Source organism: Plutella xylostella, chromosome 9, assembly GCF_932276165.1.
Source record: "Plutella xylostella chromosome 9, ilPluXylo3.1, whole genome shotgun sequence".
Lineage (NCBI taxonomy): Eukaryota > Metazoa > Arthropoda > Insecta > Lepidoptera > Plutellidae > Plutella > Plutella xylostella.
This window is the reverse complement of record NC_063989.1, coordinates 5,765,173-5,781,188: the sequence shown is the minus strand read 5'-3', so window position 1 is coordinate 5,781,188 and position 16,016 is coordinate 5,765,173. Positions and strand designations below refer to the sequence as shown.

Here is a 16,016-nt window from a genome sequence, read left to right as displayed (position 1 = left end):
CTCTGGCACAGCGCTGAAGATGAGAAGTAAATAATATTAAATAACTATTTAGAAGCAAGCTTTTTATGAGATCGATATGCAAATATGAAGATCGACATAAACATCAATCCATATCAAGACCTATTCGCTGGCCAAGTCTTTCAGGGAGTCTTACATACTGAAACAGGTATTATTTAACTCATCAAAGCAAAAAAAATATTAATCAACTTGAATAGTCCTACTGAACATGCAGAGCTTTGTCACTGTACTCCAAGTAGCTGTACCCACGCTGTGCCAGAGTAAAAGCAGGTAGGATTCCTTTTGTTGGTGCTCTGCGATGTATACCTGTAACAATGTTTCACAGTTTCTCTCATTGCTTGTTCCAGGCCTTTGTTAGGCCTAACTGTAACTGTAATGCCTATAGCCTTTTCATGTGAGCTTTGTTCGTATTACGAGGGAAAGTATCTCTCATTTTAATCTCTTCGAAAAAGTACTTCACGTACCTAATATCCAATAATTTAATGTGTGACCAATATGATTAAACCCTTTCAATGGTGCTAGTTATCAATGTCAGCCGATAATCTTCTACTTCTATATGATTGGATTCTCCCATGGTCTTATTATACTCATGAACAAACAGAGCTTTGGATAATTTTCAGTAACTTTCAAACTCGTGTGACACCACGCGCGTTCTAATGAAACTGTGTTAAAAAAGTGGCTGCATGTTGTATAAGTTTGAAGGCTAACAAGTTGTGTTGGTGCGAAGCGCGCTTCCGCTCAGTAGACTCAACATTTCCGGTGTGCTGCCTCCAGCACGTGTGTACGGGCCTTTATTGCACTTTGAATAAAACTGTTTAGTTACCTGCTAAATTCTATACACTTACTTTTACCATACATACATCGAGTGCGAGAAAAGTCCGCGATGTTCTGTAGTTGGTAGTACATTAAAGGCGCAGTGATCGTGGAATTGTGCTGCAGAATACATAATTATAGAGTCCATGGGTTCGATTCCCAAGCCCGTTCACTTTATATGGTGATATGTTAAACATTCAGAATGAAGGAAAAGTTCGTGGGCTATGGTATCGATTCTGAAGGGCACATTCTAATTTTAACGCTGTCAAAAAACGCTTACATTCTCTCTAAATTTATTTGGCATTCTGAAGGCACCGTTTATCTCCAAAATTAGAGACGTCACTTTAAATTTTGAATCTGACAGCGTTAAAACTATTCAACTTAGGTTAGATGGTCGAATTGGTATTCTGAAGATGCCATTTTTAGCGCTGTCAACCTAAAATTAGCAACTTTCTTCCTAAATTTAAAAGGGGTCTAAACAGGTGCCTGTTAAAATTATACTAAAATTTCTAAAAGTAAAACCGTGAAATATATATGAAATTGTTGTTGTAGGGGCATAAATATGGATTTAACTTAGAGCTGATGTGTTGTTTAAGCGTGTAAAGCTAATTGCAACGACGCTTACTTAATATTTCTTGCGAAACTACGATGTGAAAGTGACTCTGTTTTGTCATATTATTATTTCTGATCTTTGGACTGAATGACTACAAAACATGTTACTGACAAAGGTAGGCATGAACCGGGTTGCTTAAAAACAACTTTAGTTATTGTTCTAGATCTAATAATTAATTAACACACCTACCGATCTACTTCAGGAATTACACGAGCAATAACACCTCGGCATTCCTCTTCCAAACGGACCGGCTCTACATACATGAGGAACACCTTAACTCACCTACCTGTGTACCTATCTAACTCTCTACCCCTTTCAACTTGTAAGAATATTTTACTCAAAGTGGTCTCTACATAGCTCAAATATTTAACTAGGTACCTATTTCGTTACAGGAAAAAACAAGTTATACCTAGGTTACCTTTTATCTGAAAAGTATGCCTGACTTTAAGAAACTTATACTTATATATACTTTACTACTATACTATTACTTTTTATGAAAGAAGAAATAAATTTTATTTATTTACGTAATACTTTATTTGGGTGAATAACACACACAACACACACTGGTTGAGTAATTTTTCTGACACCAATACACATTGCTTGATTTCATTTCTGTATCTTACTTCCATTATCCTTCTAGATCTAGTTAGTACTAGGTAGGTAACTAGGTGGTCTGATGGTAGTTTTAGTATTGTTGTCCCAGAGAGGAATTAATATCTTGTATCCAGCGTTTCATGTTTAGTTTAATATGGGTGTGGTTGATTTTTCCTTTTCTTTGTTGTTGTCACTGAAAAATAAAGTAAGTATAGGTAAGTTGTATGGATACCTAGTTGACAGAATAAGCTTATCCTTATAGGTAGGTAACCTATTTACACAAAACTTTAAATATTAGAAACTAAAACGCTAGAACACAAACATAAGTAACCGAATAGTTAGTAACCAGATGCCGAACTGATAAAAATATTAACTTAGATTTTACGTAGGTAACTTCCTAAAATAATTCGTAAACTTGCACACAAGCACCTTATCGATTTAACAATTGCATATTGCAAACACAAACATAATAATTGATAATAGATGTTTGTTTTGTATTGTAAACACTTAACAAAAATAGCGGCAAACTTTTCGGCGGAAAATTCAATATGGCGGATGGCGGTGGTGGCGCGGCGCGCCTCTCTTGCAGCCCAGCGCGCATGCGCCATAGAGATGTACCTAGTGCAATGTTACTTGCTTCCGAACTATGCTTGAATGAAAAAAATAATCGATGCTGGATCGATTCCTGGGTAGATACGTTTATTATAATCATATGCGTTTTTGGTAAATATAAATACGTACTCATCGGAAATAAGTAAGTACTGATAAGGTATTTGTGCTTTTGTAAGTATTCGATACTTTTTATATTATAATATGAATATCATCCCTTACACAGTCACCTACTTAAGTATTAACGTAACATCATCATCAACTATTAAACATTGAAGTAAGTAAGTACTTACATTAAATATCGTGAATAGATGTAGAACTTAGTACCTACAAACTTTACTGAAAAACTATTGTTTAAAAAATATTCTCGTGCAATAATCGATTATATTCGATTATTCGCACTATTTTATCAACTCACCCCATCTCTACTCTATTATATTTTTTTAAATCACTCGGAAATGTCCATAGACCACCATAGAAACATTTTCTAGCCAGAGTTACCAGTTGCAATAATGAATTATGAATATGTTACATAAATAATTGAAATTATCACGAAAACCAATATAAATGCAGGGTATTTAATTCTTTTAATTATTTTCAACTACTATTTAGGATAATCAAATTTATTTTGAATACTTTACGGCTAAAAAAGTTAATCGATATTTTCGATTGTAATATCCTTAAGTACATGGCCACACTCATTTTAAAGACGTCAAATGAGCCTTCTAAATTTAGTTGGCCCTTAAAATCGTTGCCGTTGGCTTCAGAATAGCAAAAATTAGCGCTGTCAGTTAAATTTAGAGATTTTAGCTCATTTTAAAATTAGGAAGTGCGCCCTTCAGAATCGGTACCATTATTAGCATAATTTGGGGTTGTATAATGGTATCGATTCTGAAGGGCACATTCTAATTTTAACGCTGTCAAAAAACGCTTACATTCCCTCTAAATTTATTTGGCATTCTGAAGGCACCGTTTATCTCCAAAATTAGAGACGTCACTTAAAATTTTGAATCTGACAGCGTTAAAACTATTCAACTTAGGTTAGATGGTCGAATTGGTATTCTGAAGGTCGCATTTTTAGCGATGTCAACGTAAAATTAGCAACTTTCTTCCTAAATTTAAAAGGGGTCTGGAAAGGTGCCTCTTAAAATTATACTAAAATTTCTAAAAGTAAAATATATGGGAAATCGTTGTTGTAGGTGCATAAATATGGATTTAATCTGGAGTTTAGGTCTTCCTTAAGTAAGTTAAGCAAATTTCAGTGATATAAGTGTACTGTTTTATGGAGAAATAAATATGTGAAATTACCCCTTATTTGTGTTATTTTTACCAACCCTGAGAGTACAAATTGTGACGAAAATCAACCAAAGTAGGGCTCTTGTTGATAGGATGCTTCCTTATGTAAGTACCTTATTAGGTAGGTACAATAAAACTTAATTATTCCTTGTGTACAGGTAGAATATATTTAATCTATTTACTAACCTAAAATATGATTATAAACCAAAAATAAAGCTGAAAATGGATTAAACTATGCATCTAAGAATAGGTAAGAAGTTGCTTACAATCAACAGGCTACGTAGGTACTTTAAAAATGTATGTAAGTAGGAGGAATCATTAAGTTTAGGTTACCTATCTTGATTACTGAAATAGAGGTGAGTACCTAGGTAAGTAGGTTTTTTTATTATTACTTATGTAAGTATCATAGGACTCTACATTAGTGATGTAATGAATATTCGCATTCGCATTCGCATTCGCGAATATTCGCACTTTTTTGGATATTCGCATTCGCATTCGCATTCGCAAAATTTGGTGCGAATGTTTTGCGAATATCAGTAGGTACTTTTTAGAAAAAACTATATGAAAATAATGGTTAACAAAGGTTACCAAAGTCAAAATCCATTCGTCGATAAGTAACTTTTATATTACAAGTCACTCTCTTAGGGCGAATTCGTCCAAACATCACCTTACACGAGAATAACTATACCGGAATAAAATTTATACGCGAGTAAATATCTGGGATAAGTACATTTGCATTCTACCAAGTTATACCATGGTTAATTGAATGAACGAGGAACGAAACTGTAATGCAACTAAAATAAAAATAGCTGCGTTTCAAAGCATGCAAAAGAAATGACATACCGACTTAGTTTGAATGGATTATAATAGTATAAAATTGTTTATGTTTTAATATTTTATTCGCTGTTGTTATTCTGAGAATTTGCCTTTTAACGTAGGTACTTTTGTTTATGTTTTGACAGATGTGTTTATATGTCATTATGACGGTTTTCTAATCAGCTGATGTGCCGCCGCCATTACAAAATTACTCTCGGATAAGCTCGTTACACGGTCAATTTTGGCGGTATAACATTTTATTCTTGGGATAAGCTACTTATCTTGGTTTCAGGTTTGGTAGAATGCAAAATTGGCTTACTCGCGAGTAACTGGCAGTTTACTCGTGAGTAAAAAGTTACTCGACGTTGGTCGAATCCGCCCTAAATCAAATTAACAGTCTTACTTTATCATATTTATTTACTTTGGAAAATGAAACTTTAGATATAGGTAGTTAATAGTTTCATAAGACCTAAACATAAATAGCTTCTTTAAGCAATCAAAAAGCGTATTTTCACAATATAGTGTCACAGCAAGACAGCCATAGCTTTAAATAAAGTACGTGCGCCAAAGATGGCCCTATTCCTAAAATGGCCCACTTACAAAATTTAAATCTTCTAAACGCCCGGATAAGTTGAAATTTCGCTCTAATGTTTGGTTAGTGCCATAGAAAAAATGGCCTACGATTTACAACCTAATGTTTACAAACTTTTTAGTTGTATTTCTTTAAAATAACAAACTATTATCGTTATTTATCGATACAGACTTGCGTTGTTTGTATTCTTTTTTGTTTTTCAATTAATTTCATTAGGTCTTGTCACCGTGAAAAGTTCATATGAAGGCCCACCACACGCGTTACCAAGATGGCCCGGGCCTTACAGGACTATACAATATCATACTTTCTTTGGAACATGAAAGATAGAATTTCGGCTATATTTTTTATTATTATGTTATATTCAAACACTGAAACTAAACTTTAAGGGTAGTTACGGTCTCTTAAGTACCTACTTTCCAGTTTAAATACTTATAAAATAAACAAAAAATCAAAAATATTTTTTTATAAACCTAATAAAGCCCACCAAAAATTGAAGCATTGTTTTTCACTCTAAATAATTGTTAGAATAACAGAAAAACATTTTTATTATTTTAATATCATTACAGACTTTTGTATTGAATGTAGATTTAGTTTTGCTAAGCCACCGTACTATTAACGCCCAAAAAATCGATAGTAATTGATTAATTAACAAAGAAGTTAAGAACTCATATTTTTGTTTAAGTTTTACGTAAAAACATGGTTTTTGATATGATAGAATTTATAAATTACTTGATTAATATCGGGCCATGATAAGTGCCTATGTTATGTTCCTAAGAAGGCCCACATTAGAGGATTTCGAAAATGATTGTTTCCGTAAAGAAGCTTGATTTAATCTGATGATTTATTTGTTGATTAATATTTAAAAATAAATGGAGAATATAGTAATCAAGTTTATTTTCTTACATTGTTTCAATTTTTTTATTTATTTAATTATTGCAAAAAATGGGCCTTACAAGGCGCACGTACCTTACGTTTAAATGTTTCGTGTAAGTCGCCCTCAGAAACAGTTACGGAACTAAATAAAGTGTAATCTACTTAAAAACTGCCACTAGTATTGGCTAGTCTCATTCGGAATGCGCCTAGATCGGAACGTTCCTCGTTCAGAACAAGACTGCCACGAAACGAAACCATACAAATGACGTCAAATTTGAACACAAACTGAATATTCGCATTCGCGAATATCGATATCAGATATTCGCATTCGCATTCGCATTCGCGAATGTCCAAAAACACACATTCGTTACATCACTACTCTACATATCTTCTCAAAGAAAAGTACCTACTTACTTACCTACCTACTACAAAACTTCTTATCAAAATCCTGTTGCCTATGATAAGATGAACAGTAGGGCTAATTCTTAATAATTGTAATGATTATGATCAGTACATATCTTTCTAACTAGCTAATAATAAAGCAGGTAGATGTACTTGGCTCAATTTGAGTATTCTTACCTAAGTATAATGATTATCATAACATAGGAACTAAAGAGTAAAGTAATAGGAACCTATACTGATCAGGTCATCTCCCCTCTATCCAAACAAATTAATGTTATGATTATGATGTTGGCAGCAATAAAACTTTTTGCATTGTTAAAGTAACCAAAAGTCAATCTTTGAAATAATAAATAGAGGGGGTTTGTTAGCTTTACTAACTAAGTTTATTCACTGCCAACTAAGTTTTATTACCACTAGAAAATGAAAGTAACACAATTTAGAGAAGCTTTATTTCATTTTATAACATAGTCACATGTATCTATCAAAGTTCTTTTGTATGAAATATAAGTAATAATCTTGTTTATTATATGCACTGACGAGTCTTGGAAGAGGTCGCTTCGAGAAGACAAGATTTTATAATCCTTCCTGGGTTTCAATTTAGTTCTGTAACAATAATAATATGATAAGTATATGAATAACATTAACTAAATTGAATAATTTATAATATTTTTCACTACATCACATAGTGCACTGCATAAAACAAACTGTATGTATAGGTAGGTTGGTACCAAGATAGACTTTGATGCAATCAGCGGTAGACAATTAATGAGACTGGCTAATCGTCTCCTGCCCACTGGACCGACGACCTTAGGCGGGTAGCCGGTAGTGGCTGGATGAGGAAGACAGAGTGTTGTGGCACTCCTTGGGAGAGGCCTATGTCCAGCAGTGGATGATTATGGGCTGATGATGAATCGTTTCACCGCTAAGAGAGATTGAAGTACTTAAGTATCTTTAACACTCAATCATTTAATTTTGTAAATTTTGTAAGTAAGTACTTACATGGGTTTTTCTTTTTTTTTTCACTCTATTACATAGTAAGTATAAATACTAACCTTCTGTTTAGGTAGCTTAGATAGTCTGAACGGGAATGCGACTGGATCCTTTCATACTTGTTGATGCAGGTGTTGTGTTTCATATAACTTGCTGGCTGATGTTTTAAGGTTATGTTTGCATCTGAAATTATAAAATATTTCGTAAGCAAATATACACGAATAAGCAGAATATGAATAAGGTGCGAATTTCTCATTTTATATAATGGATTTGCACAAAATCTTCGTAACAATCAACACGAATTCCAAAGACGAATCCGTCAAGTTACATGTACTTAAACATTTCACTATGTTTATGGCTTACCTTATAGGAAAACTTGTGTAATGAAAACCTTTGTAAGCAAGTAGCTATCACGGATAATTTAAGATCTTTCGTATCGTATTTATCACCATCGAATTTTTTCCCGGCAATCGGAGAAAGAAAACAATGAAAAAGTCAATGTATTTTTTTGGGGTTGCCAGTAATTTATTTCTAAATTACCTATAATGAGTCACATTGGAAACACTAAAAGTTATGCTTTTCACGATAATAATAGGCTGTAAATGCATTAAGTATATTTTTAAATATATTTTTAACATGTTTTTATGTATTTAAAGTAAATTAAGATTAAAAAAATAAAATAACGACTATATTTCCATGATATCTATATTTCGCTGCCATCATTTGGTATTTGTCCTAAGTATGGGAACACTCATTTTAAAGACGTCAAATCAGCCTATTAAATTTAGTTGGCCGTTAAAATCGTTGCCTTCAGAATAGCAAAAATTAGCGCTGTCAGTTAAATTTAGAAATTTTAGCACATTTTAAAATTAGGAAGTGTGCCCTTCAGAATCGATACCAATGTACATGTAAATAAGGACGTAATTAATAATAATTATCAAAATTTTATTTAAACTTCATTCACACAAAATTACAAGATGATTATTTCATCAGTACGTATATGTATAATTTCCTATATTTATAAACATACGGTAACATTGACAATATCAACGGGACTTTTTATTATATTTTCAATAATATCGTTTAAAGGTGAAATCCATCGATGCTGAAAGTTTCACAAGTTGATAACTTTTGAACTAATTATACTTTGCGCTGGTTTCTTCACAAACCGATCGAGTTACAGCGATATTAACAAACTTTGTTTCAGACTTTATCCAGAATCATAGTAGTAAAGCGTACGATAGCTTACAACAGTATCTTATTTCACTATAGGAACACTACATGTTATCTTAATCTTACCTACTTTCCTCTCACCTGAACATGATCATCCTGAGGATATTATGCTATCGCTATTTTAAATATTAGCTACATTTTTACAGAGGATTTTTTCAGAATTCGTGGTAGCTTATTCGCCAATTATGTGTTTTTTTTTTTGTAACTAACTACCAACTGTTAAATATTATTTAGTTCTTCGTCAATAAAGCTTATTATTGGTAATAGTTACAAAGAAACTACCAAATCCTACTTATATTATACATGCGAAAGTTTTTAATTATAAGCATGGGTCGATTTATGGATGGATGTTTCTTACTATTTACTTACACATGTTGATGAAATTTGGTATGCATGAAGTTTGCTTTCTATCCCGAAAGCCCCAGGGTATTTTTTTCGCCACGGTGATAAACCCTATTTCATCTCTAGTGTTTTTCACAGATACCTACGCTAAGAAGGTCCCCATATAGCCGCCCCCATATTCCTTCATTGTCACCACCGCTAGACAAAGATTCTTATTTAACCACTCCAAATTTACTTCCCTTCCAGAGAAGGGCATGTACCTGGGCTCCCCGTGCGAGTTCACGTGCAGCCCGCAGCTCCAGCACGTGTTCTGCGACCCCAGCACGGGCACCTGCGCGTGCGACGCCAAGCACCCCGTGCAGCTCGGCCTCAGCCACGGATGTGCTAAACGTGAGTGCGGATTGAGATATTTGTATGCTAGAATGGAAGTCTTTATTTTAATCAAATAATGGCTAAGTGAGCGCGCTTTGTGAGCTCTTCTTTGCCGGAATAAAAGAAAACTTATAAATAGCGGCCGAGCGTCAATGGCTTCACGGTTTTGACCGCTCATCTCAAAAGGGACCTTAAAAATGTCCTCTGCGCATTGGTCATGATTGAGATACATTATTTCTAAGGCACCTAAGTATCAGCTTAGTACTTCTCTTTCTCGTGTGTATACCTTCATTAAATTTTACACTTTGAATAGCTGTTGTAACTAGCATGCTGCGTATGAGTAGTCGTGGACACCCAGGGTCTGCTGGATAGCTATAAGCAGAATTTTACATTATCTCTCTACCACAACCGCCCAGCCAAATGTAATTTTTCCGTCTTCCAGCGAAGAAGCTCGGCGAGCAGTGTTTCTACCGGCAGACGTGCAAGGCGTTCGACCCTCACTCGTCGTGCGTGCAGGTCAACCACAACGCCTTCTGCCAGTGTGACGCCGGCTACCACAGCACCAGCCACTCACGGCCCGTGCACAGGGTCTTCTGTACTGAAGGTAACAGATTCGTGTACGATTATCAAGAAAAACTGTTAGAGCTAAAGTACACTCGCCTTGCTCCGCAAAGTAAAGTTTTAGGAACCGTGCAGGTGATGAGGATCTGCTATCATTCTGAGAATACTGTGAGGTTGGTGAATAGATAGCTACCCTCTTCACCTTCAACTTACATTTCAAGCATATGGCTCTCCATTCAAGGAGAAAGGGAGGTTCTTGTCAAGATTTAGGTAATAGTGAATGATCGTGATCACGCTCATAGCAACAACGCCACAACTTGTTCCAGACCTGGTCCTGCTGACGGCGGACATGCCGACGCTGCTGGGAGTGGCGTCCGGCATCTTCGTGCTGGCCGGCCTGCTGTGCATGGTGCTGCATCTGTACACGCGGGCGCGCTTCCACCCGGACCACCTCGCCGACGCGCGCCTCACGCCGCCCTGTCTCTACTCGCTTAATGACACTGGTGAGGGTATTTTTTAGACAGACTAGCGTGAACTTGCAGCTATCGGTTCATTCATCTATTCTATTCTATCGGTAGTTCAGTAAAGTGATGCCAACCGGCATGATTTTTCCTGTTTCCATCGACGGAAATTGTCAGCTCTGTATGACTTCTATGTTTGGTCCTTCCTCTGAGCGTGCGTGGTTGGTTGCAGGAGGCACGCTGAGCGCGACGCGGCCGTCGTCGCGGTCGTCGGCCCGCAGCGCCACGACGGGCGGCACGCTGGACTCGGGCTGCTCGCGCCGCGTGTCCCGCGCGCGCGGCGTGCCCGTGTCCGCCTCGCGCGCAGGTGCGGCGCGCTCCGCGGCCATCTTGCTTATTTCGCGCCACCTCAAGGCCGTAAGGCGGGACGGCGGCGCGCACCCGCCTAAGTGCGCCGCCAAAGGTGATCTGGATAATGTATGCTGCAGCGCGCGGTCGCCCCATATCTGCACGCGTCTCGGTGTTCGGGTGCGGCTGCACGCGTCAGACCTGGCCTGCTCTGTTATTGTTCTGCTCTCCTGGTATTTGCCAGAGTCAGAGAGAGTCAGCCTTTGTCCGACGGCAACAGACCACGTTACCAATAGACTTTCATTGATATCTCAACAGATACGTGATTGGTGTGGCGACAAAGGTCAGAGAAATAAAACGGAGGAGTTCAGGCTCTGATGCGCATGAGAAGTGCCAGCGTCACCCGTGTCCGTTAGATGTTGCGTGTTGGTGTTAGCGGCCGGAACCAAGAGCGGACGTCTGCGACTGCGCGATCATTGCCACCTATATAAAGTCCTAAACTTTGTGACGATTCTGTAATGGGTATCTATGCCATTTAGGAATCTTAGCAACAACAACAAAATCTTACATATCGATGCCATACATTTCCTAAATTCGTATAACCCTTTTTATATTTTATAGGTACATAATTATGTAGGTAGATATTTGTAAGTACAATAAAGCTTAACCTTGTATCCGTTCTGCCAGTCCCATTTAACTAAGTTTCCTTGTATGGCACCGATATGACACAATTGGGCATATATCTTGAAGACCGACTAGTCTTGAATACTTGTATGGTATTACGGTAAGTTTCTACAACTACACCAACAGAGAAATATCTTTATATGGTAGGTCTAAAACTAGCTGTTGCATATTTGGTCGGGGTGGTCCGCGTCAGTCGCCAGGCAATGTCCGCTCTTTGCGCGACGAAAGCAAGATGGCCATGGTCCTCTCTTCTTTCTGTCTATCCTTTTCCACACAGCTTTTGTATTAAACCAGTGTATGTATTGTAAAAGTCAAGAAACTGAAGGTGGAGTAACTCATTCAAAAACTATAACACATTATAAATAAACATTCTATTGGCAATCTCACGTTAGCATTCGGCTTGCACAAACACAGCAGCTTTCTCAAAAAAGTCCTAAAGCTTCAGTGTGCTAAAGCTTCAGTTTCATGGAAATGATTCCGCACGGTCGCTTTTCTCGCTTTCCTCTTTTGACTCTCTGCCTCTATACTTATTGTAAATGCATGTAGGACCCATGTACTACTTGGCATTTTATTAATGTTACTTTAAATCAGTTGATATTCGGTAGGTACGGTAGGTATCAATGTGAGAATGATAAGTGTATTGTTAAAGCAACAACCTGTATTTTGCTTTACTGGCATGTCACTAAATGTGCTTGTAACTGTCTATAAACGTATTTATAATATCTTAAGGTCTTCATAAAATTATTAATATCCCTACAAAGTTATTTAATTGTTGTATTAATGATGACCGATAAACATTCCATATCTTCGAGCATTATGAGCTTGTACCCAATGAACCGAAGCAGTATTAAACCACCACCACCACTGCATTGGGATCGAAACCCAAAGAATCCTTCAGATAGCTTTCATAAATTGAACACATAACACTTTCAAATCCTTTCAATCCAATCAACTTTAATTTGAGCTATGCATTGCCAAAACACACAGCATCATCAGACAGCATAGCACGCATTTCCTTACTTTCCATTTCCGGACAGATTGTAATGTTTGATTTTCGAACGCAGGTTCCAGACGTCCAAGTGTAAGTTCTATTCAGAGCAGCTCATCCTCGATACGGAGTTACAGCGCGAAGCGATGGGAGAAGGAACGGGAGCAGAAGGAGAGGCGACAGATGAGCATGCGTCTCGCTCAGTTGCACGACAAGATGAACTCTGGCCGAGATATCCCGAAGCTGGCCCCGACGCCCTCGCCGAGATCCCCCAACAACTCCACCGATGGGCTGCTGCCCGCTGTCTGTGAAATTAGAGAGGTAAATGCAACCTGCATTGCATTCCTTATAAAGTTCCCCACAGGGTAAAGCCAATTAATTGTGCCTGTCCAAATAATATCACCATGATAATTGAAGACATGACGATTGTATAGGATAGCTGACCCTATTAGTTGATGGACATGGTGTTTTTGAAATGTAGTTGTGATAAAAGCGCGTTACATACATTAGACATATTTGAATTCTTACTTTAACTTTTTTTTAATGTTTCAGCTAATAAGCAAGCCGGAGCCGAGCAAGCTGCAGGGCGTGGACGGCCCGTGCACCAGCTCGTCGCTGTACTGACAGCCGGCGTACCCCCGCGGCGCGCGGCGGTCCATGGACTCCCTGTCCTCAGAGGGAACCCCCACCATCGCCTGGATGTAGAGTTGTAGACTCGACAGACTCGCGCGCTAGTGAGACATAGACTCGCCAAAGTGAGGAAAGTTTGTGATTTGATTACTGGTTAGTGGTTATGATTTGTCAGTGTGGATTCGTGTACAGTGTCATTCTGAAGTTCTACGATTCTACCCAGCTCACGGTTGTTCTGTATCCGATGACTCAATAGTCTAGCCGTTCAATATTGTTATTTATACAGTTAGCTTAATCTCAGCACAATTTAAGAAACCCCTTATATAAACACCGGATAAATAACTGATACAAAAGTACTTATTGTAAGTAATTTAATTGATGTTGCGTATTTTTTGTTATGAATTCATGTGAACCGATAGTATTTAAATAGATAGTAATAGTTAAGCCGTAAAAACAGGTACTAAGAAACAAACAACCGTATTTTGTACAAAACGTGTATTGCTTCGACTTTAGCGTAAGACATGTAATTAGTTAATAAGGACTTATTGGACAAACTTCCATAGTTTTTCAATTATATTTTTTTGCGAAAATTTATAGAATTAGCAATAGGTAGAAGTCTAGAATCTAGACTGTAGGTGCCCTGTAGTAAGTCAACATAATGTACTAGGCGTCTTTTGCCTCTTGTGAGTCTGTATCAATACCGAATTGAATTGATTATGGTGACAGTTTTACTACTTATTTACTTAATCCAATGTAGGCACTTATTGAATAGGCTAGATAGCGCCCTAGTGCCACTGCTGAATTATATTTCATCCAGGTATTAAATTACCTGTGGTATTAAGTGAACTTAAAAATCATACTTACTTATCTACCTACTAAATAAATCTTCATTACTTATACAATATTTGTAACACCTTGGCCCCTTCGCTTATTACATCTTGATCACAGTTAGCTATAAAAATCTGTCATTGCCTAATTACGCTACATACCTACATTCCAAATTAGTTTTAAGTGATTCGAATCGTTAATCAGTGTACCTACTGGTGTTTTACAGGCAATAAGATATTGGTTAAGTTTTATTCTTTTACTCGTTTTAAAACCTTTAGCATGGATAAATAAATATTAAATAAGAAGTGAATGTAAATGATTAGATAGTGTAAGGCATTTTGTATGCTTTTAATATGGCAGGTGCACTGGTGCAGTGTTGTGGCTACAGTCTACGCCTTAATTTCCAGGGATCTCTTCACAAAATTTATAGCAACGTTATTTTGTACCTAGTAGAACAACCCTACTAGAAAGCTACTGGAACTCCGAATAACTATAGTGTTTGTCCCCGTACGGATTATGTTTGTTGGGTAAAACGAATATTTAAAATACAGTATGTAAAGGAAAATGGGTGAAAAGGTGAAATTCAATAGTTCAGTTTCGTCAATACTGACTGCCCCCATAATAATAATGCATAGGTAGATATTATGCAAGTACTCGCGGTTTCTCTGAGGGATCGGATCAAAATGCGGTTATTCGTCAGAGAACTATCATCGCAGCTAAAGTAGTGAAAAGTGAAACAAATCGATAATCCTTGACGAGTTCTCGAGTGGCCCTTGTGGTCTCCGATGCCTGCTTACCCGACGACCTTAGACCACTGGTAGTGGCTGGACGAGGAAGGCCGAGGACTATTGTGGCGCTCCGTGGGAGCTAGAGGCATAACTTTGGTGAGCCTATCTTATTTCCACTATTAACTGAATGTTTAGAAACAATCCGTTGTGCTATGGAAAAATGCGGATGTAAATAGCCTGCTCGTAACATTGACCATTTTGTGTCCGCTTGGCGCCTGAAGTGTACTGTACCCTTAGCACAAACATTTCATCGTTTCCGTATTTCATTACTACACGTTAACTTTGAACGTAACTGTAGGTAGGTCGTGTAAGGAAGCCTGTAACAGTCATGTAGGTATGAGGTAAGGTCGCTTGGTCGATATGGTTTGTGAATTTAATGTAAAGTCCAATTTAATTTACAACATCATTACATTACAACCCAGTACATATCTAACTCAAAACTCAGTTGTCTGACTATGTTATCTACCATTTTTGTGTTATATATTAATAATTTTCTATCTATGGAGTAGGTAGATAGGTGCATATCTATGTCAATACCTAACCACAACACCCTCCACGGTTAACTTTGTGGTGAAATGCTGCTACCCGCGGGGGCCTATGGTATTTCAGCTGAAGTTTAGGGAAATGGCGTATCAAACCTAAAATATCCGCATTACCAAAACTCTGGAATTAAAATTTGGATTTAAATTACGCCTGAAAGGTTCTTCGATACCTATTCTGCCTGAAAAAACATCAATGATCGAGAAAAAATATTAGAATGCGGGCTAAAACGAACTAAATATTTGTGTTTCGACATCCTACTACTAAAATATCATCATGTCGGGGACCTTGTTAGTTATTTATATTAATAAAATTCTTGTCCAGAATATTTTTACAATAATAAATGGCTACACGCACGTTTTAGACATGATTAAGACCGACACTAAGGTTTTATGTGCCTAAAATAGATGGAAAGAAAACATTGTTTACAAGATCATTGTACTTATATTCTATCTGGAGCTGAAGTAAATGATATTTAATAAAACATTATATTTACTTTTACCTAGGTAGATACAAGTATACCTAAAAGTTTGTTTTTTTTTGTAAAAAGTGTAATAACTACAGCGAAATTAAAATCCCAAGATTCCTAACTAACTGATGCCCACCTATTTGAAAATTTTGTTAA

The 16,016-nt window shown here is 37.0% G+C and overlaps 1 protein-coding gene and 1 long non-coding RNA gene across 3 annotated transcripts in view; one reads left to right on the top strand and one right to left on the bottom strand.

Moving 5' to 3' along the window:
* Positions 1–14,134, top strand: part of LOC105383335 — a 49,077-nt gene extending 34,943 nt beyond the window's left edge. The window contains exons 3-8 of one of the 2 annotated variants that reach the window (XM_048622995.1): positions 9,438–9,581; positions 10,006–10,167; positions 10,451–10,627; positions 10,818–10,952; positions 12,682–12,926; positions 13,158–14,134. In XM_048622995.1, coding sequence (XP_048478952.1) covers positions 9,438–9,581; positions 10,006–10,167; positions 10,451–10,627; positions 10,818–10,952; positions 12,682–12,926; positions 13,158–13,229 — 935 coding nt within the window. In that variant the 3' untranslated portion in view covers positions 13,230–14,134. Of the gene's footprint in view, positions 1–9,437; positions 9,582–10,005; positions 10,168–10,450; positions 10,628–10,817; positions 11,063–12,681; positions 12,927–13,157 lie in introns of those variants that run through there. The other variant, XM_048622996.1, reaches the window with a different exon arrangement.
* On the bottom strand, positions 7,061–8,185 carry LOC105394320. The gene is made up of 3 exons (XR_007266613.1): positions 7,980–8,185; positions 7,679–7,799; positions 7,061–7,229 (listed from the first exon to the last, which is right to left on the bottom strand). It is a non-coding gene; the product is annotated as an uncharacterized LOC105394320 (long non-coding RNA).
* Positions 14,135–16,016: the final 1,882 nt, after the last annotated feature.